The sequence below is a fragment of the Mustela putorius genome, unplaced genomic scaffold (genome assembly GCF_011764305.1).
Source record: "Mustela putorius furo isolate JIRA1106 unplaced genomic scaffold, ASM1176430v1.1 tig00000640_pilon_pilon_pilon, whole genome shotgun sequence".
In the NCBI taxonomy this organism is placed as follows: Eukaryota; Metazoa; Chordata; class Mammalia; order Carnivora; family Mustelidae; genus Mustela; species Mustela putorius.
In genome coordinates, this window is record NW_025421432.1 from 2,354,519 (window position 1) to 2,380,747 (window position 26,229).

The following is a 26,229-nucleotide window of genomic DNA, read 5'->3' on the forward strand; positions in this document are numbered from 1 at the left end:
AATTTTCTAAACTAAATAGAAACAACCCCATAGGCAAGTAAATGAGTACGATTTAATTTTTTTCTATAATAAAATTCTTACTGTGTACTATATTGACACAGTCTAACTCATTTTGGATTTTAAGTGTACACTTGTGATTTAGAGCCAACATTTAAATATATTTTGAATTTCTTTGTGCTACTCAATAACTTTTACTTTTTCCTAGAGTCCAAATTCTTCCAGCATTAGGAAGGAGAAAGAAATACATTTGATATATGCTCTATGCACAGATATTTATGTGTCTTGGATGCCTCTTGAGAGCAAACTAGATTAAGAGATTCTCCAAGGTCTAATATTGTTCTTCTTCAGCTGAAGAATTCACAAAATAGAATTTATATCCCACAAATTAAAAGAAAAAAATTGTTGATTTTCTTCCCATTTTAGATTACCTTACCCTTTTCATTTTTGATTTATGTTTTTTTCCGCTAAGGAAGTACCACCTCAAAGTTTGCAAATTACCACTGAAATATTATAGTTTGCAAATTACCACTGAAATATTATAGCATTTCTTCTGATAATATGTTACAAAATAACTAACATTTCTGTGGAGTTTTACAAACTTGCAAAGTGTTTGTATACCTACACTATTAACTTATTCCTTGTAATATCCAGTAAGCAAAATGACAGCTATTTCTGCTGGGATTTTTTTGTTTGTTTGGTTGGTTGGTTTGGTTTTTGTTTTCATGTAAGAAACTGACATGACAACGTTGGATAATTTTTGCAAAGTTATATGAATAGGAAATGAGAAAGTAAGGATTTAAAGACCAGATCTGGGGCACCTGGGTGGCTCAGTTAAGCGTCTGCCTTCAGCTCAGGTCACGATTCTGGGATTGAGCCCTGCTTCAGGCTCTGTGCTCAGTGGGGAGCCTGCTTCTCCCTCTCTGCCTACTGCTCTGCCTACTGCTCTGCCTACTTGTGTGCTCTTTCTCTCTGTCAAATAAAGAAAAACTTTTAAATAAATAAATAAAAGACCAGTTCTTCCTACTACTAACCCAGAGCTGTTCCTACTTGCCATTTTGAAGACGTGTGTGGTATGTGTGTATACACACCACACACACACACACACACACACACACACACGCAAGGGTTTTGGTACAATTCCTCCTCTTTTGGAAATGAATTTATCAACACCTTTATAATCTAAGGTCTTTCTCTGATTTCCAACAAGAATGATCTATCTGAACAAAATGTAATTATGTAGATAAAACAGCATCTTGTTAATGCTTCCTAAATAACGTATGTAGAGCTATTCTATATTTTACTTATCTAGAAAATAGTTCTTTTCACCTAACAGATGCTAGCAAGAATGGGCTGCAATTAAGGTAATATTTTCATCTCTAACACTAAAAAACACTGAAGTAGCTCCCATTATACCTCTGGAATTGTCTCCCAGAAAGGAAACCTGGTACTACCAGCACATTATAGATGTTTCTAATTGATTAACCAATTCTTTTGTTATTGAATTGCTTTGTTGTTCACGTTTATCAATCTTAGCTTTCCTCATACTTTAGTGGCTTTTTAAAAATAATATTGATCATATTTTAATCAATCTTCATTCAATAGGACATCATGGAAAGCAGATTTATAAATTAAGTACATTAAAATAACGGGCATTTAGCAAGATTGCTAGTGACATTATTTTGCATTCAAAGATGAAAAGTCAATAGAATATTTGGTGTGATTTAATAATAACGAACAGCAGTGTTTTGTTTTTCAATACCTACGCAGTATGGTTTTAACCCTACTGTTTGTGAGCAATGAGCCAATTGTAAAGAAATAAATTTTATTTTTCTCTAAGTATTTATTTTTATTCTCAGAGTACATGAAGCAAGAAATAGAAGCTAAATTAAGAATAGTTTTATGACACAAATGTGTTTTAGTATGCTTCAGAAAAATCATAAAAAATCCATGTTGGTACAAATAGATTTTCTGTATCTCTGTCATTCTCTCCATCTTTCAGTTAGCCTTATGCCCTTAAATTATAGTTATAGGATATTGTCAACCCAATGTACCCAAATCCTTATGACAAACATTATGAACTACCAGTGTTTGCCAAGATGAAAACAAGCACCATCATAATAAATTGGAATAGTAGAGTGGAAAAGGAAGTGGAAATGGAGTGGAAAATTGGGGTTTGGGCCCAGCAGTACTGAATTCTGGTTGTGTTACCTTAAACAACTTACTTTATCCTTTAAGATCCAAATTTCTGTAGCCAGTTGCAAATGAAATGAAACCATGTAAGTATATGTGCTTCAAACAATTTAAAAATAGCAAACAAATGTAAGGTACCTGTAGTATAAATAATGAGATGATGATGGTGATGATTCTGGTGACGACAGACAGAGTTTTTGACCCATTAAGACACTAAGACTAAAGAAGATGTAGAGGCTTTGTATACAATACGTATTCAACAAATAATGGCATTTTGAGCATGAAAATGATTTGCCATGTTTAACAGCCATCTAACGCTGTTCGGGAATTTACATGTAGAAAGCAGGTAACCACTCAATGTTGTAAGGATAATTCCGAAATATTTCAGTTGACAGTAATCCATAAATGACCAGTTTGTAGATTGACATTAGCTCCTCGCAGCTGGGTAGAACTTTGCCGCTTGAAGGATATATGCCTGTAAGTGCATTTGTGTCTACATGAGAAAGTTTGATTTGAGGTAGACAACAGAGAAAGTAAGACATGAACACTTATCCATCCTGTGAACCCCAATCCTGGCAGCATGGGAAGTGGCTTTTTTTTTTCTCTTTCTGTAGATGAAGGAAGGAATAAATGTATGTGTTCTGTGAAGTAGCAGTGCTTGCTACTCTAATTTGTCACTTAATGATAAAGAGACTAGATGGAGGAAAGCAAATTCTTCGTTCTTGTTTCATGGGAGTGAAATTAGATTTTATCTTAGCAAAAGGTAGAATTGCTCAGCTGACAACATAATATCAAACTAAAATTTCCATGAAATATAAGAAAGGGATTGTGCCAAAAACGCAAAGCAGTCAAGCAAGTGATAAGTGCTATCTATCCATTTATTTATGAGGGGGGAGGGGCAGAGAGAGGGGGAGAGAGAATCTTAAGTTGGCTCCATGCCTGGTACAGAGTCCAGTGCAAGGCTTGAGCCCACAACCCTGGGATCATGACCTGAGCTAAATCAAGAGTCGAATCTTAACTCACTGAGCCACCCAGGCTCTTTGTAAAAATTGTTTTTTATTTGAATATAGTTGACACACGTTACATTAGTGTTAGGTGTACAACACAGAGGTTCAACTTCTCTATCCATTCTGCTGTGCTCACCAGAAGTGTAGCTGCCGTCTGTCACCATCTGACCCTGTTACAATACCATTGACCTCATTCCCTACGCTGTGCCTTTTATTCCCATGACGATAAGTGCTCTTTGTAAGAAAAGCACTATGTACTTTTTTTAAAAAACACTACATACTTTTGATAAATAAACTGTGGGTTGTGCAGTGGTTCTCGATTATAAGCTAAACAGAGTAGGGTCCTGCCAAAAGTGGGTAACATTCCAGGAGGATGTTGGCGTGTTTCTCTGTATGGTTTTGTTGATGCTGCTTATCTGTATTTGCCACCGCCTCCCTTCCCTTGAATTTGAAAACATTCTAAGAGCAAGATCCACTTTCCTCCCCCTATAATTTAGATGGGTGTTACGTACAGGATACAGACTATGTAATTGTTATTGACCAGCTCTTCATTAGTATGCTCTTGAATTTTGAAGTCAATTCTTAAAACTGTCAAAATTTCAATGACTTTTATAATCACAAAGACCTTTACTTCTTGTCAGCAGAGCAGGCCATAGAAATTCTCTCCCCAGGTAGAGGATAGAATAATATTTTTCCTTCTGAAATGCTGTTGGGCTTTCAAGGAGGAGGTAAGAACTACTCTTCCAAAGAAGGAATGGGGATGAGGAATAAAACAAAAAAAGAAAGAAAGAATAGAAGGAAAGAAAGGAAGCTCTGAACTGGACTTTGGGATTCAGCATGGCAAGTCACCTGTAGGAGCAGGGTTATCCTGAGCTTGGAGCCCCTTAGCAGCCTTGCCTTCTGGTTAATGAATCTGTGCCTGCACCAGTGCGGTGAAACAGGGCTTATAATTGATCAGGACCTTCAAGGCGGAAAGTGGTGGTTTTAGGTTGGTCAGATTCTCTATTTGTAGATGCACATCCTCTCTGGAGAAAAGCATCCCCAATTCAGGCTTTCTGGACTCCTCAGATTAAGACCAAACAATTAACTAGTTAAAGAAAACAAGAAGGAAGTAACCACCATGACCTTCAAAGACTACAGATACTGAAATGTCAGAAAAAGAATACAGAATAGCTCTGTATGACATAGTTAAGAAATAGACAGGAGAGTGGTCTTGAATTCTTGAAATCAAAGTTCAAAGGTTAGATTGAACAACAGGTTAATGACAAATGAGAATATTAATGAAATTGATACATGCGAGCAAATTACCTAGAATGCCATGTGGAAAAGAAAAATGAGGAATATGAAGGAGAAGTTAAGAAAATTGGAGAATACAATGAGAATAGGTATTTCTATTCAGAAACCAGACATTGAGAACAGAATAGTGAATATCCCAGAATTTTCTCGGATGATATAATATATCCCAAATTGAATAAGTAAATAGAAATCTGTATGCAGGCTCAGCATTGTATATTATAGGGAACCAGAGGCAAGATTATAACCTAAAAGCAACCAGAAAGAAAACTTACATATGAAGGAATGCTAATTTAAACAAGAACACATAAAATTAACACAACCCTAAAAGACACAAGATAATGAAATATCTCCTTAGGATGTTAAAAGAAGGGGCACCTGGGTGGTTCAGATGGTTAAGCATCTGCCTTTAGCTCAGATCATTGTCCCGCGGTCCTGAGATCCAGCCCCACATCGGGTTCCTGTGCAAGGTGGTGTGTGCTTTTCCCTCTCCCTTTTATACTCCCCTCCTGCTCTATCTCTTGCTGTCAAATAAATAAATAAAATCTTAAAAAAAAAAAGATGTCAAAAGAAAATTTCTGTAATACTCTGTTAGCATCTGAGAATATTTTTCAAAAATGTCGAAAGATACATTATATAATCAAAAATAGAAAAATATTACCATCAATAATCTTTTACTAAAGAAACATTTTCTAAAAGCATCTGCTTTAGGAAGAATAGAAATTCCAAAAGGAGAAGCTAAGATACAAGAAGGAGTGGCAAGCAAATAAAACAGCAAACATGGATATAAGTCTGAATGAATGAATGTTATATAATCTAATGACTGGTGATTTTTGTGTGTTTCATTTTGGGGCCTAGGATGATGCGGCATCTTATTCACCTGTCCCCACTTGACTTTGGCCAAAGATATATGGCAGAAGGGAAATTTTTCCCTGGGTATATGGGACTTTTTTTTGGTTTATGCCAATGGGGGAGCCCAACAAAGACATGGTATTACAATACATTTCAAATTTAATATCTAAACACATAGAATTTAGTAACATATTATGTAAGTAAAGATGCATAATAATAAACAATGAAATTTGTGCTTGTGAGCATCATGGAGCACTCCTTGGAACTCTGAAACTAACCATCGCCAATAACTTCCATCTACCTCCGTGTTTCTTCCCTATCTCATCCCCTTGTCTCTCCCCACAAGAGACAATCACTATTTGAATCACCACACTGAATACTGTAGTTTGTAACTATAAAATAATACTACTGATTATCATGTTAAATCCATGGTTCTTTTAATTTACTTGACATAAACATTTATTTTTCATCTATTAAATGCTATTGAGTTTGACACCAAATAAAAATGTGATCAGGGGGCACCTGGATGGCTCAGTGGGTTAAACCTCTGCCTTTGGCGCAGGTCATGATCTCAGGGTCCTAGGATCGAGCCCCGCATCCGGCTCTCTGCTCAGTGGGGAGCCTGCTTCCTCCTCCTCTCTTTCTCTCTGCCTGCCTCTCCACCTACTTGAGATTGAAATAAATAATATCTTTTAAAAAAATGTGATCAGTATTGCTTTTCACTAGCTATTGAAGTACAAGGAAAAATAAGATGTTAAAACGTGAACTGCAAAGCGCCTAGAACAATCTAATAACAAAATTAAGAAATGTGTTAATTATTAGAAACATTTTGGGACATGTTTGGGTGCCTTGCTTGCTTTCTTGGTGAAAGTTCCAGAGTCTTAAATAATAGCTACTTTAATGCATAAAGTTAGTTGTTAACAAGTGGAGAATATCTTTCAGCTTTCTTGTTTTATTTTTTCCTCTCTTTCCCTGTGTTCCTCTGTTTTTTTCTTAAATGCCACATATCAGTGAGATCATATGATAATTCTGTTTCTCTGATTGAGTTATTTCATTTAGCGCAATACCCTCTAGTTCCATCCATGTCATTGCAAATGGCAAGATTTTATTTTTTATAGCTGTGTAATATTCCATTGTATGTATATCCCACATCTTATTTATCTATATCTTTAAGAAACCTAACTTTACTAAAACAGTTATCCTAACTAAAGCCTATTTTCACTAGTATTTGTTTAAAAAGGCTGTTGTATTGTTTTCTCCTTGCTATAGTCAAGATCATCCTAATCACCCCAGAAGACCCAGTTCTCACAGGTCATCCACCGTGCCTAGAATCTAATCCCCATAAAACAATCATGTATCCCTCTTTTGCCTGCATAACCTGTCACTTTACAAGTCATGAAATAGTTTACCAACTTTGGTCTCCTAAGGGAGCCCTCTTGCCTGGTTGCTGTTTTCTATAATGCAACGATTTCATTCAAACATCCCACAACCTGAGTACCACCTCCAGCTGTGGCATGAACATCCCAAATGCTTCAGCCCATAGCCAGGATCTACAATCAATTAAATCACCAGTGTTTCAATGTCCTTGACCACATTATGCCTCCATACCTTCTTATTTAAATAAACTCCAAGATCAGTCATGGTAATCATTCCTTTGCTTCTTTTTGTGTCATCATACTTGACCAAATTGACACCTGGCTACATCCCTCTCTGCCTGCTTCTTGAAGCTAAACATAGTTAGAGAAAAACACAACTCACTATAAAGTTCAGTATCACTGGCCTCAAGTGAGCCTTCAGTGCTGGGTGACAGTCATGTTATTATCTAGTCCATCCTGTCTTGATAGTTTTCTAGATAACTTCGTATTCTACTCTTACATCTAAGTTTTCCAACATCTTTTTCCTCATCCCACTCCACTGACCACTTTGCATCCTTTTTCATCGAGAATGCAGAAGTAGTCAGAACTTTCGCAAACCTCCATCCCCCCATCTAACCATCCATTTGCATTTGTGCCTGTAAGTGATACCTTTCTTCCTACTGTTATAAACAATCTCTACTTCTAGCTTAAATCAGCCTCTTCATTTCTTCACTAGATGCCTCTGTCCTTAACTATCGAAGGACAAGAGTCCTACAGTTTCTTGCCTCTCTGTCACTCTCCCTGTCTTTCACTGTCTCCCCTGTATTAAAAAATTTCTCCTTTCTACTGAAATATCCCATCAGCATTTAAACATGATGTTATCTCTCCCCAAATTGAAAAACAAAAAGCCTCTCAAACCAATTTATGCCTCTAGCTACCACTCCATTTTCCTCCTTCCCTTTATAGTGTAACTTTCCATTTTCATTTGGACCTACTCCAGGCAGGCTTTTTCTCCAATGATGTCACCAAAGCTGTTCTTGTCAAAGTTACTGGAACAGCACTCAACAACATTAAATCCATTTGTTCTCAGTTCTAATTTTACTTGTCCTATCAGTAGCATTTGACACAGATGATTACTCATTCCTCCTTGAAACACTTTCTTCACTTGGTTTCCAGATTCTTAGCTCTGGTTCCTCTTAACCTTCATCCCCCTGGCTTGTTCTTTCCCAGCCATCCAATCTCTTGACCTTGATTTTTTTTCTTTTTTCTTGACCTGTTATTCTCTGCATCATCACTTTCTCAGAATCTCATCCCCTCTCATGGCTTTAAATAGCATTGATACACTGATGGCTCCCAAATTTAAATCTCCAGCTGAGATCTCTTCTTCAGACTCCAGACTAATCTACCCAGTGTTTACTTAGTATCTGTACTTGGAGAGACCCCCCCACAAGCTACTAGTTCAGAATTGAACTCATGATCTTCTTCCCATGCCTTCTTGTCCCATGGTCTTTCCAGCAAATTGTTTCATTCTTCATTCAACAGCAAATTGTCTCATTCTTCTAATTGCACAGGCCAACTTCCACTGCTGCTATCCTTGTCACAGACCTCAACATCACTGTTGATATATAATACTGCAGTCAACTCCTTCATTAGTCTGCTTTCAAAATAACATTCAAAGCTTGGCAGACCATGTCACTTCTTGTGCTGTTTACTCCCTTGCCTTCCTTATTTCTACACTCAAATGCTGTCTTCTCTCAAGACTTTTAGAGATCTTCTTATTTAATATTGTATATGAGCGTTCAGCCAGCTTTTTTTGCAGTGGACCAGGCGGTAAATAGTTTAGGTTTTGTGGCTATACGTTTCTGTTGCAGCTACTCGGTTGTGCTTTTGTAGCATGAAAGCAGCTGTAGACCATATGTACATGATTAAATGTGGCTATTTTCCATTAAAACTTTATTTATGAGCATTGATATTAGAGTTTTATATAATTTTCATGTGCTGTGATGTATTATTCTTCCTCTTGAGTGAAAGGGCTGGACTGGATATGACTTCCAGGCTATGGTTTGTTGATCAGCCTCCTTCCATACCTTTCTTCAACCTTGTACTTGCTGTATTTTTTATCCTTTCATGTATCACAATATAATATACTATATATTTTGCTTATATTTTTGTGTTTATTATGTGTGTTTTAAAATAAGATACAAGCTCCGTGAGGCACAGGATTTTTAACTGTTTTGTATACTGCTGAATTCCCAAAGTAGGTGCTCAAAAATTAGATTTTGAATGAATGAAAAAATTATATTTTAAAAAGAAATAAAGTTGGCTATAAGGGATGAGATAGTTTAAGAACTCAGTTATTTTAGAAGTTATAGTTTCAAGGATTCTAAGATAGCATTTTAACCATATGCAGCCTGAAAAAGGTCCATTCATGACTTTCTCATTAAATTCTTCATTGTTATTTCTTTGTTAAAAATAATTTTTTCATCTCCCTTAAGTCCCATTTATTTAGTAAGAGATAGCTTCATACATCCATTCTCTTTTCATGGGATGGCCATACATACTTTCTGGCTTCCCATTGTTCCCCAGGTTCTGGAATTAAACAGACCTATAGATCAGCCAAAGGTACTCCTGCTGCTCTGTTGGAGGCTGATTTTCCACATGGCCGCTATGAATGATCATATTCCATAGCATCCTGGACTCAATTTCCTAAGAATATTGACTTTACAATTACCATTTCATTCCTACTTCTCTCAGATGAACCAAAGAAGTTAACAAAGTTCTTCAACTTCTGTCTTTGACTGAAGTAAATAAAAGTGTTAAATTATAGGCATTAGAGCATAGCTTAATTTCTGTGAGCCATTTCAAGATACTGAAATTGGATTTAATTACTATATGTAATGGACATTAAACATTTATGAGATAAATGGCTTACAACTTAATTAGTTAGCTAAGTATTAATAAGATAATTTGTTTTAAGAATAACTAACATGTAATAACAGAAAAAGATCTTGCTTCTGGTTTCTTATATGGAAGAATTAAAAAGCTGTGCCTTTCTTGTACTTCTAGAAAAGACCTTTATGTTTTACTTGTTCAACATGAATCCTTGGTAGAAGAGATATGTGGCTAAGTTCTTCTGTAGTTAAATATCAGATCACTATTCAAGGTTGTTGTATTACCAGTGCAAAATGATGTTTTTTTTTTTGAGGAGGTAAAAATGTATTACTGTATGATTTTTATAAATATAGTTGGCATGTATCACATAATCATTTTGGTTCCCTAGCTCAGTATGGAAGATAAGTCTAAAAGAAATCAGAGTTAGCATATGAGTATCAGTCATTGGGTTCAAAATATTTTATCTTGTTCTTCTTCAAGTCTCATTTGGGTTATTATTTGTGGCATAAGAATAAATAAATATCCAGTAAATATATCTGAGGCCAGCAATTGGTTGGACTCTGGATCTGTGTGATTGCTTTATTGACTGCTTGTTATTTGCTTGGCTCTTTGTTTTATATTAACTGAATAGACCAAGGAAGGGAGGCAGGAAAGTAAGGGTGTAGCATTTTAAAAAATAGAGTTTCTCAGAGAAAAGATAAGACATTGGTAGAGTAGGTAAAGGCAATACAAAATCATATCATATACAATTTAGGAAGCTATTATGCAAAAAAATGTCATCAAGCCCACCTTTAAAACCATCTTGAAGATATAAAAATGTGCTAACTGTATGGCTTGAAATTAGATGATTGATATAGTCTGAATGTAGCAATTTTGGGTATGAACATTTCAAAAATAAAGGCAAAATTTGTGATTGAATATGGGGATCTTGAGGGTACTATGTGAGGTTATACTGTGTGAGAGGCAGAAGTTCTGCCACTCAACGTGTCTTGATTTGCCATGAATTTAGATACACACAAGCCATGTTTATTTTTACATTTTCAGCAAGTGTGACACTTTGGCAAGTGTATTGGCTTGGAGTCAGCATGGTTTCACCTTGATTGGTGTCCTGATGGAATATTTTTTGAAATGATGTGTGAACACCTTGCATCACTATTTTTCCAAGCATGTATCAACAAAGTCTTGGTCCTATAAAAGTGCAAAATAGAATACCAGGCATCAGCTAGTGTGTTTACATTTTATTTTTAGTCCCTGGAAAGATTTATAGTTTCTGTAGGGATTGCTTTACCCCTGCTTGTTATGTTTGATCTGGTCATCCTAACTGAGAGTGTTAAAAAAACTTTCCACTTGCTGTGTGTGTGAAGCTTATGGTCAATTCTCTTTGTGAAACAGATTCATTCTGTGGGTGGACAGTTGCTCCCTTCTAATGTCATGTTGAAATGTGATTGATCTGAATGAAACTGTCATCCTTGAATGAATCCTGCTTATCTGCTTTGTCAAAGGAAAAAATGTCTTACTCATCTTTTAAGCATGTATGCCTGCTCTAGATTTCATTTTAATCTACTGTTTTGAGGTCTCTGACGTGCTCATTTCCATGTTTTTTTTTAAATGATTATTTTCAATAAGACCTATTCAGGAATTTGTCATTTCAACAATATGCAAAGGGGAATCTCTCAGTTGACTTCCATCTGATCACATCTATTGATTGACAAACATAGAAATCAGTTGGAGAAGTGATACACACATAGGTTAAAAACATTTTCCTGAATTTGATTGTCATGGCATCTGTTGAATCTTTACCCCAGCTGTAACTTGGATTTTGTCAAGGTAGTATGTTCCTCCTTTGTATTTAAATTCAATTAGCTAACATACAGAACATCATTAGTTTCAGATGTAGAGTTCAGTAATTCATCAGTTGCATGTAACACCCGGTGCCCATCAACATCTTAAACTCAACACCCAATGTAGTATGTCTATAGCTCTTGCTGCATTGTAGTTTTTTTTTTTTTAAATCGGATGAAAAAAAAATCAGATGATCCATTTGCGTGGCAAAAAAGCCAGTCCCTCCAAAAAAAGAAAAAAGGAAAAAAAGAAAAAATGTTTTTCTCGTCCTTTCTCTCCCATGACAATTAAGTTCTTAAGTATTGTAAACTCAAATCTCAACTTCCAGCGTATCTCTGAGATACATTTTAATAACAACATAATTACCCCAGGGACATGTTTCAACTCCTTGGAATGAGCATCATTTTATTAGATATATTCAAACTCACGCTTCACACATACGCATGTGGATGGCCCACACAGCTGGAAATCCTTCTGCGTAATACCATTATGATTGAGAAAGCATGCACGTGTTCTTCCCTCCCCTTCATACCAAAAAGAAGCAAATCAAGTGTAGAGTGAATTATGTTGCTTAAATCACATTTGGAAACAGACAAGGAATTTGGTTCAAAGAAAAGGAAAAGAAGATGTTGTAGGTTTTCGTAGCAGATATCCGCATTTGTAAGAGCAAAGACAGCTCTTGATGTTTTTCAGATAGATTTTGCCTGTGGTGCAGATTCTTTTCCAGATTTCATTCCTTTAAGGTTTTTAACCTTCATAAATTCTACTTATTTTCGTTCTTCTAATCTGCATGTAGTTTAAGTCATATGTTTTCTCACTTACGTAGAACTTTTATTTATAGTTTTACTTCAAATGATGAGCTACGTGCTTATCGCCAATCAAGATAAATAGCGTACTGATTGCCTTTTATAAAAGCCATGAGTGACACTTAGGTGGCCTGAAATCCAAGCTTCCCATTTGGATCATGTAAGAGATGTTCTTAGGAAATTAAGGCCATCAGGAAAACCTGTCTTTGAAACAGAATAATCTCCAGTGAAGAATAATTTCTGAGTTACAGTCTTAATTTAGTATGTGCACTTTAAATTCTGTTAGCAGTAACTACCACCTTTGAAATGACTCTGTTACAATCACTGTTTGCTATCCCCCAAACCACAGCTTTTGGCATTTTGATTGCCATAGAAATGAATAGCACTCCACATTGTGGCAATCACACCCATCATAAAAGTTAAATGAACATTCTTGCAACACCCGCTGGGAAGGGGCAGATGTAGGAGAGAAGGATTGAGCACACAGGATAAAATGTGTCACTGAGATACTGAAACTATTCCCTTAATACAGCGTTGTGTCTTGCTTGTCACCTGTACCTCTTTTATTTTATTCAAAGCTATTTCAAAAACGCAAATACTGTGTTGAAACTGAGAATCACAATGAATCATTTCTATTATCTGTCAGAGTTTGCCTTGCCATTGATAAGTCCCCCATGTTGTTTTCCCTTGCTATGGGTACAGTTTGGTAAATCTTTTTGCAGAGATACTTTATTCAAAATATGATTGTAGTCAAACTATGACCACAAAGAACTGTCATTTCTGAACTGAGACTATAGCAGTACATGTGGTTTTTTGTCTTATCACAGAATTTTGTAGCAGATCTTTTAGTTTACTGTATCAGTATTTCATTCTTTAATATGATTTTTTTTGGCCTATTTTGATTTGGTCTCAAAAAGGTTACAGCATGGCTCTCACTGTTGACATCTTAATCTCCGAACTAATAGAAATACAGACTCTTCTCTGTTAGGGCTTCTGTCCATTGTTGGCTCTGTTCTTAGCAGTTCGCTGAAAACACTTCTAAAAAGTAACAAGTTGATTTTGACGTGACAACCAATTTCAAAAGTTTTGGAAGAATCAAAGACTAGAAGCAACCTGACAGTTCGTCTTGTCTAATAGCCTCAGAGCCATAAGGAAGTAATCTCCCCTCTCTCTCCTCCACAGCTCACCCTTCTAGACATCTCTGATTCCTCTCTGTAGAAGAAAAATTTGTATCCGTGCTCTGGACTATAAACATCTCGAGGGCAGTGAATCCATCTGTGAAGTCTCCTGTAGTGCTTAGAACAATACTTAGAACAATAAATGGATAACAGTTACACGGATCTCATAAATTTGAGGGGCATAAACGGTTTGTGATAAATGCCAAATGTGCAGTTAAAGTTAGCTAAGACTGTATACAGACTAAAAAAATACTGTTCTTGTTTGGCACTTTTCTAGAGTGTCTGACAGCAACCTTGACATATAGTAGGAGCTTAATAAATGTTTATTAAGTTACTTTGAGATCAGGCTAGAATTCATCTCTTCTAGGTCAGCTCTTTCTGCTAAATCAAATATTTTTTTCTTCTTTCAGCAAGCATTCATTGAGAATTTCTTTCATATGCCAGAGCCTGGCACTAGCATTATAAAGACAGTTAAAATAAATTCACTGTCTGTTTCACTCTCCAGCAAAGAAGACAGATGCTTTTAACAAGTAGATATAGTTCACTGTAGTAAGTGTTGCAATTAATATATGTAGACAGTACTATGGGAACATAGAGAAGTAAGGTATGAATAAGATATTGTTAAACTCTTTTATTTATTTTTTTTTTAATGAGAAGTTGGCCGGAAAGAAAATGGAAGAAGGGCTTTGTCAGAGAAGCAGTCTGATAAAAAAAAAAAATGATGCTCAAAATTGCACATGGCAGAAATAGATGTTTCACATGGCTCACTCAGTGGGTATATTGAGGGCTTCTTTTGGGTGCCATGTAGTAATCCGTTTCTTAGCACTGAGCTGAAGAGTGTGAATTCTTTGCTGTAGGCACAGGTTGACCCTCTGAAACCCCACTTGTGTTTAAAAAAGACAAATGGTCTAGTGGGAGATAGACTGGGGCAAAGCAAGAATTGAAGATGGAAGGAACAAAAGGAGACTGACAGAATTTAGGAACAGATGATCTATAGGAGACAGTGGCATTAAAAATGGAGGGTAATAAAGAGAGGGAGAATACGAAGCATACTGTTTGCTTTAAATTTTCTTGTCCCTAAGAAAAATAACTAATAAGGAAGCCAGCAAGAACATAAAGACAGAGAAAGAGGCCATAAAGAAAAGTCAGTTCTGTGTGGGGCTAACTAGGAGCTGCCTGCCTTCACCCACATGTCGTCGTCCAAGATTCCCCAGCATTGCTACGAGACATCATTGTGGATCCTGTGGCTCTTCTCTACTGCCCAGATTTCTGTCCTCTTCCCACCCACATTGAAAGTGCACCTCTATCAAGGATTTTCCATTTGTGCATAACAGATTTTTCATCTTAGAAACAGCGCTTATCCGATTGTCCATCTTAAGAAAGTGACTGACCAGCAAAACACTAGACCAGTCCTATCTGGGGCTGTTTTGAGGTGGTGGGAGCTCTGTGTAATTCCCTTATTTTCAAATACCACTGTGTAGGTGCTAGCCCATACTGCTCCAGGAAATTCAATTGGGTAAGCAATTTCAACTGTATGGCTACCGCTGAATGATAGAAGGAAGCCTTTGTTAAGTTATTCACTAACTATTTGAAAAACAGTGAGAATCCATTTAAAACTTCAGCCTGGGTAAATTCCGTCTAATTGTTAAAGAACAGGTGGACCACTGAAAAAAAAAAAAAGGGAAAAGCTAATAAACACAAAAATGTTATTGGCTTTTGAAGTAATCAGGGAAAAGAAGTCAAACACAGAATAAGATACTATTTTACCATTTTAAATTTGCAAAAATTAAAGGGTCAGACAATGTCAAGTATCATTAAGGATGACGGAATAAAGGAACGCCTGTTACATGTTGATGCTTACGCATTTGTTAACAACCACACTGAAGAAGAACTTGGTAACATCTGCCAAAGTTGCAGATCTTCTGTGATCCAGCAGGTCCAATCTTCAAAACTCTCCCATTAAGTATGTATAGAGATAGCCACAAGAATATGGATGGCATATTCTTCTTCTTTTAAAGAATTTCTAAGTTCATCCTTAAGAGAAGGGTAGTCATTCAATGGAATGAATGATCTGAACCTTACATATATCAACATGGATAAATCTGAAAAACAAAATGATGAGCAAAAAATCCAGGTTTCTTATGTGTTCTTGGTGGGATGACATCTCATGATGGATGATGACAAATTTATGAAATCAAAACTTATAGAAGATTGTCCGCTTATTATGGGTACAAAAAAATAAAAGCGTGAAATGTATTGGAATGATAATCAACTTCAAGAATGGTGGTTTTCTTGAGAGAATGGGGGTGAGTTCAGTAGTATGATAGCAAGAGATATTTGAGGGTTTATGTTGTCTTTATGAAGCTTCATTTGTTAGGCAAGTACCACCTTTCTTGTACTCTCTGAAGCTTTTGTTTGTATACCTATAATATTTATAGTAAAAACCCTGCACATGGTTTTACTCATGTGTTCATTCATTAATTTAATCTGTCACCTGTTAATCTGTTCAACTACCCATTCACTTGTTATTCTTCTTTCTCAAAATAATTTTACTTAAATAATTCAAGAAATGGTGATTAGGGCTTAAAACAAGTAGGGAGAGAGGGACCAAGAAGAATTAGAAGACAAATTGAAGGGAGATGATTGGGTAAAGTCAAGATTTAACAATTGGATGTACATATATATGTGTATATAAAGAAAGGCAAGAAATCAAGGATAATTTATTCAGGTTTCTAGTTTGGCATTGACTGTTAAGCATGCCCGTGAGACAGAGGAGGAGGAATGATATTGGAGCAGAGTGGGAATAAGTTATCAAAACTTTGATACTTTTTCTTCATAAGCCTGACTGATAATCTTTAATTCAGTAATTACTTACTAAATATCTACCTATACAAGGCACAATAAATAGAAATCCTTTAAATTTATGTGTAAATACTCTTTTTCTTGAATGTGTTTTTTTTTTTAAGTTATACCATTACTTTTTAAGCATCGTAGTACAGTTCCTGTGTCAATAAATTCAGTTGGGTAAGCAATTTCAACTGAGTGAATACAGTTGAATGATAGTATGTAGCCTTCGTTAAGCTAGTAACTGTTTGAAAAAGAGAATCCATTAGGAACAGCTTGGAAAAATCATTTAAGTTTGCAAATTATATTCAGAAGTTAAAGGTGGTTATCTTGAAAACATCCCCCAAATTTAGTGTGTTAATTAGTAGCTGGATAAGGCTAACCTCAGAAATTCCTCCTCAAAAGTTATCTAGTTCATACAACAGTAAATACACGACTATATGGATGAATTCAGCAACACTCTAAATGGAATAAGCAGATTTATAAAATTAGAAATATGGGTCAATATTTCTATCTTCATCTTTCTCAAAGCTTCTGTTGCCTATTGATTTACCCTCGCCAAAGGGAAGTGGTTCACAGGCACTAATGGGATAAGAAGACCCAATTGTTGGGGTGCCTGGGTGGCTCAGTGGGTTAAAGCCTCTGCCTTTGGCTCAGGTCATGATCCCAGGGTCCTGGGTCAAGCCCCGCATCAGGCTCTCTGCTCAGTTGGGAGTCTGATTCCCTCCACCCCCCTGCCTCTCTACCTAATTGTGATTTCTGTCTGTCAAATAAATAAATAAAATCTTTAAAAAAAAAAAAAAAAAGAAGAAGACCCAATTGTAGTATAGATTTCCAACTCCTGCCTCATCAGACCATCTCAACTAAGCTCTTTTCCATTTTTTAAGTTCTACCCAAATTCTCTCTTCAAAAGTTTTACTTTTTAGTCCTGTTCTCAGTGGAAATATGAGTGCCCAATCCTAATTGCCCATATGGTTTTTACTATTCTTCCTCCATAGATATGTCTCCAAGACTACTTAATAGGTAAAGTTCAGGAAAATAACTTTGTTTTCTAATCCCATGTGCTTGGGATAGCTTATGAGCTCACTTGAATTCCTTGGGAGGTGTTAGACTAGAATCAGACCTGCATAATCTTGCCTTTGCTCTACCCCACCCCATTATACACCTATTACTTGAATTTTGCTTATTTCCTCTAATGTTGGAGAAATAAGCCAAAGACCACAGTCAAGTAACCACAAAGTCATAATTCCCCAGAGACTTGAAAAAGCCGTCATCTGCTGCCTGGGTATGGCTACCAGTCAGCCCTTTTGATGTAAAGCATCTGTCTTTTTCAAGGAAATAAGAAAGGTCTGGTTCTCCTTTCTAGTCTGTGAAGTGGGAGGCAGTATCATTTGTTGTACGGAACCACAAGCTCCATTTTACTGGGTTGCAAGCTGCTGACTGTCTTTGTTAACATGCTGAAAATTTCATCAGCTGTCTTTAATAAAAGATGTGTGTGAGGGAAGACATCAGCCATTGTGTTGGATTTCTGTTCCTCAGCCCATGAGTCACAGCAGGCAGAGAGAAACGACACCAGTGTGTCATCAGTCAGTCACCTGGACCTCTTGCCTTTCAGTTATGTGGCTACAGAGTCTTTAATTCTGTTCACAAACTTATACATGCTCCTATTTGGTTATCAAGAGGCTTTTTATGCCCCCTCCTGTCTATTACTATTTAGTCACTTACAGCTTCTGTTAATAAAGTTTCACTTTAACATTTACTACTTTAAATAATGGCATGACCAAAAGAATTCACTTCATGGAAGAAAAGACATTTGATCTGATATTTTTTGTTCTGTAAGTGACTTCATTCTCCCATATGAAACTCATAAGTTGGACAGTAACATGACTTAAGATAGGAAATAACCTCTACAACACTGCTTCTCAGAGTGTGATGAATATACAAAACACCTGGGGAACTTTTTAAAGTTTAGATTCTGATTTGCTAGTTGATACCTGAAATCTGCATTTCTGCCAAACTCCCAGGGGATGCTGAGGCTTCTCCCTGAACTAGAGGCAAGACCAGAAGACCTACAGGCATTCAGTCCCTTGGGCATCCAGTAAGCTACTGCTGGTCACTGCTGGAATGCCTTGTCTTCGAATAAAGAAAACAACCATATAACAAAAAGTAACCTATATCTAGTTTTATTTGTAAATTTTTAACACATGAAACTGTTTATGTCAAAATTACTGTTGACACTTCCAAGCTGTTATCTAAGGCAGTGGAACCTGTTACTTGGATCACGTTTGGGCACACATGCAGTTTCCCTCAGTTTCCACTCACTCAAGCAAGAAGCTATCGTGATGTTTCATTTTATTTTTTTAAGATTTTATTTGTTTATTTATTTGTCAGAGAGAAAGAGAACACAAGCAGGGCAAGCAGCAGGCAGAGGGAGAAGTAGGCTTCCTGACAAGCAGGGATCCCCATGCGGCGCTTAGTCTCAGGACTCTAAGATTAGGACTGGATCCGAAGGCAGATGCTTAACTGACTGAGCCGCTCAGGTGTCCCTATAGTGATATTTTTAAAAGCATTGCATAATGATAGGTGTTGGTAGGTTTTTAAAATAAAAATCTTTTTTATTCTAGTAAGATAGATATATTCAGACCAACATGTTATTACCTAAACATAGAAATCACTAGCTGCTTAGAAATATTATGTTCTTAAATGTATACATTTTTAGTTTACTTGGATTTTTTTTTAAGATTTTTTTTTTTAGTTTATTTATTTGACAGAGAGAGATCACACAAGTAGGCAGAGAGGGAGGCAGAGAGAGAGAGAGAGGAGGAAGCAGGCTCCCTGCCGAGCAGAGAGCCCGATGTGGGACTCGATCCCAGGACCCTGAGATCATGACCTGAGCCAAAGGCAGTGGCTTAACCCACTGAGCCACCAAGGCGCCCTAGTTTACTTGGATTTTTACTCTTTAAGGAGCACAGTGAGTTTATGTAAACTTTTATGGGCTCTGTTTAACTTCCTAATGTCAATTTATTATTATTTTTTTAATGAATAACATGCTAGGGTGGATAATGCAAAATTGAAGTTATTCGAAAAATGCTATTATAATTCGCATTCAGAACTCATTTTGATGACAAACTTCCTAATTGTGCTTTTTCTAGAATGATATTCAGCTTTCCCTTTTCATCATTTGATGGTAGGGGGGTGTCTTCAAAGTGTTCCAGGGACAGAAGAACCCGGGATGTCAGTTAGTAACAATAGTAAAGCCTGTTTCTGTGGTTGGGCCTTCTTCACCACGTGTATTTACATCTCTCCCTTCCAACTTTAGCCTGAGAAAGGCCACGGAGCTTGGAAGGGTGGTAGAGCCAGGCCACAGATCCACAGCATTGGCTTTCCGTGGTCACTGGCAGGAGTTTCTACTTTGTGTTTTTGAGATGATAGGGAGACAGAGGAGAAGAGGGAAAAGCCCATAATATTATATTCTCATGTAATCTCAGCAACAATTCTGCAAAGTGAGTACTGTTATCATCCCGTTTCTGGAAGAAACTGAGGTCTCGAGTGATCACTCAACTTGTCTGAATGCACACGGTACTGGGGCAGAGCTGGTACTGGAAGCTAGGCATTGTGACTCTGTGACTCTTGAGTGTTTTTAATAATCCCTTGAATTGTAGTTATAGTGAGGCACGGATACTTCGATAACAAAAGTGATTCAAGAAATAATGACTACCCCACAGAGCCATCTGGCTTCTCTCAGCCCCCGTCCCTGGGTCCCTTCTATTTCTGGTTAGCCAGGAATGGTCTCCAACTGGAGTCCTCCCTCCCCATATCCTCTCCTCCCACTCAGGATAGCGGAAGTCTAAGCATTTTATCTACCTAGCATCTCTAGTAATTCAGACTGTGAACACACTTTGCCATTAGTGTAGTATCTGTTTACTGATAGTTGTGCTAAGCTCTGTGAGGCAACATAATTGAGAAATGTGTCTAGGCATCAAGAAAGTCAAGATAATAACAGGCAGAATGATAACAAAGTTCTTTTGGGAAGATAGAGTAGGTGGTATTATTTTGGGTTCCCAGGGTGGAGCTTCATTGTACATGTAATTTAGAGCTGTGTTTGTTTGGACTGGGACTTAAAATTAGAAATTGACCATCTGTATTTTCCTTGATAAGTATGGAGTCATTCTGACCAAAAAAGATTTTTGAAGGTCAGGCATAGCTTATATTTGCAATATTATTTTTGGAAAAGAAAAAAAGGATGTAGAAAAGTTTGAAAATAATGCCCTGTAGTTGAGGACTTGAGAGAATTTTGCTATATATCCAGAGACATTATGTTGCCGTTGAAATAAAAATTGTAAAGTATGTATAACAGCATAAAAATCATAAATATGCATGTGCTGTACACCTCAAGCAGAATAAAAGGAGGAAAAATATGATAGCGGACCTCACCAAGATCACAGTCGGTGGTTGAGCAAGAATTCAAATCCAGACCTCTTAAAATCCATATCTGATCATCTCTTTCCAGTTGGTTTATTCTGAGCTATTCAGCCCTGCCCCCAGCATTGGTTTTTTTTCAGAAATAATTGTTTTCACAGTAAAGAGTGGACTCACTTGAATTTAGGTGAAAAATGCACACATTTTGTGAAAATACTGAATTGCAAAAATAATTGTGAATTATTTTACACTGCATCACAGAGTTGTCAGGACAATTAATAGTTGACACCATCTGTAAAATGAAAGCACAATCTTAGCATAAACATTTTTAGTTTTATCTGATATTTGAAATATGCATTTGTGTAAGTGCCAAAATATTAGCTGCTCTGTTAGCCAGAAAGTTCCAGCAATAAGACAAGAGCAGAACAGCCTTTATTTGTAGATAGGAAGCAAAGTATTTTTTCTTTTGGGAAGGACTTTTTTGTTGTTAATGAATGAGAATTGGGGGATGGAGACCATTGTGTTAAGTTAATGGTATATAACTCATATATAGAGACATTTTTTTTTAACTCGGCCTTTCATATGATAGTCTTGTATTGCAAATATCACACATTACAAAAAATTTTGTGTTGGAGAATCACAACTACTTTTAAGCAAATAATATAAAACTTTTCTTACAGAAGTTATATTTTTATGTACTATATTATATCTGTTTGGTATGTTGTTATTTTGCTGTATTTATAATAAACATTCACCATTAGAAGTTTGAAAGATTGACTTCACAAGGAGATCTTTGTCTCATTAAACTACTTGGCTTAGATTTGGAAAGGATGTTAGTGGTTACATTTGAATTTTTTTCCAGGGTTTTTACCCTGAAAACATCAGTAAGATTTTACAAATTTTTAACTTATTTACTTATGTTTGCCTAAGTGGCCTGGGATATTGCTAAGGAGAGGAAACAAAGAGTGGGTAGATGTAGATTTATCAGGTTTTCCAACTTAATATTTCTTGGCTTTGAGTTGAAAAAAGAAAGCGCAGTTTTATCTGAGAATGTAGGACTTTAACCTTTTTTCTCAGGAAAGTACAGTCTGACTAGGTTACTAGGTTTTCATATGTAACCTGCGCTTTCTCATTAAAGAATATTTTTCAAGCTGCCTGCCCTGTTTAAAGCACAAAGTACACCAGCTGTTTGAAAACTTTTTTTTTTCTTCCTAGTTATCTTGGTCTATTTGTATAAATTGTTAAATTGCTTCCATAAAATGCCTCCAGACATAAGGGAATCATTTGCATAAGTGGATGAAGATTTTTGTCTTCCATGAAGGAAAGCTTGAAACAAGACTCTTAATCATTTTCCTCCCTCTCTCTGGTTCCAGTATCCGGCAGCTCTGATGAACCTGGGGGCTATTCTCCATCTCAATGGCCGGCTGCAAAAGGCTGAGGCCAACTACCTGCGGGCGCTGCAGCTCAAGCCAGATGACGTCATCACGCAGTCCAATCTCCGCAAACTGTGGAATATCATGGAGAAGCAAGGTTTAAAGACTTCCAAGACTTGACACTGGAGGGCAGTACCTCGCCCTCCTCCATATTAGGAAGCTGGCTTCAAGAATGAACAGAACTTCCCAGCAGTGCTATGACAAGAGCTAGTATGGACTTCAAGACGGGGGCAGAGGTCACTGAGGTCACTGCCAGTATTTACTTCGTTGTTGGCACAGCCATTAACACCAAAAAGGGGAACATTGGAAACCTCCTGAAGGATATAATTGTTACCCATAAACTATAAACCAGAGCACTTAAAACAGGATCTTATGGCATTGGGAGGGTGGGGGAGGGCGGGGTGGGGGGAGGGAATCTAAGTTACAAATTTTGCTCATTCTTGAAAGCTAATTTAGAAATTATATTGTTCCTTAAACACTGTGAGAGGAAGTCAGAGGGTCTGTTCAGCCCCGGTAAGCTATTAAGATCAAGTGTTAATAGGGAATGATTCAAGTGTGGCGTGAATCCCAGTGAGCTGGCCAGTTGTCCTGACGCTGCTAAAGTCTTCCCTCTTCCGGACAGCCTGCTTATCAATTTCTGAAACTTAGGGAAAAAAAAATTTTTTTTTTTAAGAACATCAGGATCTGTCAGAATCTAGTTATTTCCTGACTATTGCACGTAACATTTTATGATTTGGATGTCACAGTCTTCATTTCCTTTGGACAGCATTTGCTTTTCATGTTCTGAGCAGAGCTAACTACGTTTCACACTGGTGTTGCAGGATGGGTTGGGGAGACCTTAAAAGTGTCGGCAGGCCTTTTTTATTTTAATGTCACCAACATATTCCCGCAAACTGCCTTGGAGAATTCATTGTATTAATTCTAAGGCTTTTGAAATGGCTCTTCCTGGTTAATGCACATGCTTATATAAGGATTACATCTAAAGAGCTTAAAAGTGATCTAGTTCGGATAACTAACCAGCAGCTGTTAGACAAAAGGGAAGGTGCTATGTGCTTCCCAGATGTTACTGACTTAAAAAATCAAGTCTGCGCAAAGAAGTGTATCATAATGGCTGCCAATGATTTTATATTTTAGAAAGAGTTGGTATAAAATGCTAATCCCTTTCTAATAGGTTCCTAAACAGCAATGCTGCTGTTTTTAAGGAGTAATTTTTACTGGTTTTGCTCTTCCTATAAGACATCAAAAAATGACCTATTTTAAGCGATAGTAGAGTATACCATCAACCCGTGTGTTTCTAGGTCTTCTGCCAAGTGCTTTTTTTCACAGTTGAATGCTAATTTCACTAGCATACTGATATTTTACTTCTTTACTTATTAGTAACCACTTCAGTGATCATTACACAAGTAAAAATGAAGTAGAGAAAAACATTTATCGAACATTTTTTTGGCTTGGAAACTTTGCTACTAAAAATTAACTTTGCAAAAGGGTTCACTATCAACTTCATAGAGAAAGTAGCTATAGAGTACCCTGCATATTTATTTATTTATTATTCTACCATAGCAAAATAACAAAACAAAACTTGATTCATTAAGTCAGTTCTTTGCAACTGAAAATTAGCTTTTCCTCCTTTCCTTTAACACTTCATGTAAATATCGGTCAGCGTCCCCACTAAAAGGAGGCTGGACATACATAATACATCATCTTGTGTTTTCTCCATATTTTAAATGTTTTCCTACATATCTGAGTAAAGTGGGATAAAGAATTTAAAGTAGTGTTCCTATGGCATTAGTGTTTTTTTAAGAAGGGCAGATGTAGTGAGAGAGGTCTGTTAATGGCATTAATAAAAAGGCCTTCCTAATGTGTATATTATTTCATAAACATTTCATGGAAGGGGCCAAAAGTTAAATTATAACTAAATCACTGTGTGTTCAGAATGATATTTAACATTTAACAACAGCAAACCCGTGGTCAAACCAAAAATGTGGGTTGAAGTGTATTTTTCATCTTCTAGTGCATTGGCAATTGCTAAAAAAAAAAAAAGTAAGTAAATAAGTAAGGAATTTAATATAAGGATATAGAGATAAATTCAATGTCTAACATTTTTATTTATTTAAATAGTTATTGACCTTTGATGACTTCCTAGTCTTAACATTTTATGTCTTTTTGTTGTTCATGTTCTTCCTTTCACACACTTGGTTCTTAATAGGTTCGGTGATTGCACCAGTAGAGGCACTTCATTTTGACCCAGTTCCCAAGTAGCATTAATAATTGGGACTGTGTCATAAAATGCATGGATCTTTAATAGCTAAATGTCCCTGACACCTTTCACTACAGGGCTGGGCTTAGTAACTGACCAACGTGGGGGGAGGTTGGGGGGGACTAAAGGTCACGGTCAAAAAATGTCTCCGCTCAGGGATTTATGGTGGATTATTGCAGACAGTGCTAAAAATATAGAGCACAAGACAAGTTTACTAAATTAAAGTTTTATTTTTTGAGAAACTGTTATTTGTATAAATTATCAAGATTTGTAGGCTTTCCTTTTGTAGAAATAATTGTTTTATGTGCCAGAGAATTTCAATTTTGTTTTCAACAATAAAGCATTGATAACAAACGTGTCGTGTAAACCTTTTTTAAAATCTATAGCAACAAAACTTAACGCTGTCATGGATTTTAACAGAAATTGGAGAAAGTTTGAAAAAGGTAGAGATTGAGAGTCAAACAGACACATCAAGGCTAATGTATAATCAATACTGTACAATAATGTACATAATGTATAATCAACAATATACATATCAATAATCATTAATTATCAATTATCAATAATCATTAATGTGTAATGGTTATGATATTAATATTAATTAATTAATATCAATAAAATTAATAAATATAATTATCAATAATCATTAATATGTAATAGTTATAATAATATTAAGAGTTGCCTGTAACATCCAATTTGCCGCTTTCCAAAATTTTTTTGTTTTATTGATGAACTGTAGAAAAGTGTTAGGAAATAGCCCAAGCATAGCCCATTCTCTGCCTCATAGGTCATTTAGTTAAAATGGTCATATTTAGAAGACCCTGATTCTCTAGTCATGATCCTAGAAGAAAGCACAACCCTGTTCGGTTGAGAGACTTAGGTATGGCACATTCAGGTATCAGTTACAAGAAAACCTTGGGTCCTAGACAAGGTGCAAACTGGCAGAAACTGGCAGAAAATTTGATCATCTTGTTAAATTGTCATTGCATAGTAACATAATTACATACTGCCTGATAGCTTTATTAACGATAAAATTGGGAGTGCCTGGGTGACTCAGTTGTTAAGTGCCTGACTTCAGCTCAGGTCATGATCCCCGGGGTCTGGGGATTGAGCCCCATGTGTCAGCAGGGTGTCTACTTGTCTGTTTCCCTCTGTCCCTCCCCCTGCTGGTGCATGTGCACATTCTCTCTCTTTCAAATAAAATCTTTAAAAAGAAATATAAGGGGTGCTGGGTGGCTCAGTGGGTTAAAGCCTCTGCCTTTGGCTCAGGTCATGATCCCAGGGTCCTGGGATCGAGCCCTGCATAGGCTCTCTGCTTAGCAGGGATCCTGCTTCCTCCTCTTTCTCTGCCTGCCTCTCTGCCTACTTGTGATCTCTCTCTGTCAAATAAATAAATCAAATAAATAAATAAATAAATAAAATATTAAAAAAAGTAAAAGAAAAAGAAAGATAAAATTTAGCTATAAGATAAGGGGAGTATTAGTTTGTGAGGACAGGTCCCTCATGAGTGGGTTTTGGTTTCTATTTCATTGATTTCTGCTCTGATATTATTTCTCTTCTGCTGGGTTTAGGCTTTCTTTCTTGTTCTTTCTCCAGCTCCTTTATGTGTAGGGTTAGGTTGTGTGCTCGAGACCTTTTTTTGTTTCTTGAGAAAGACTTGTATTGCTGTATACTTTCCTCTCAGGACTGCCTTTGCTGTGTCCCAAAGATTTTGAACAGTTGTATTTTCATTTTCATTTGTTTCCATGATTTTTTAATCTATAGTAACATGACTGTTACTATAGATTGTCTCTGTTCCTTTCTGGTCTACTAGTTTTAGGCTCTCTCTTTACTTAGAGGACTCCTTTCAATATTTCCTATA

General features: G+C 36.5%; 1 protein-coding gene across 2 annotated transcripts in view; it reads left to right on the top strand.

The window, feature by feature from the left end:
- TMTC2 (transmembrane O-mannosyltransferase targeting cadherins 2) overlaps positions 1-24,722 on the top strand; it is a 438,609-nt gene extending 413,887 nt beyond the window's left edge. For both annotated transcript variants that reach the window (XM_045082958.1, XM_045082959.1), the window contains one exon: positions 22,052-24,722. In XM_045082958.1, the coding sequence (XP_044938893.1) occupies positions 22,052-22,231 (180 nt within the window). In that variant the 3' untranslated portion in view covers positions 22,232-24,722. The remainder of the gene's footprint in view (positions 1-22,051) is intronic.
- The last annotated feature ends 1,507 nt before the right edge of the window (positions 24,723-26,229 follow it).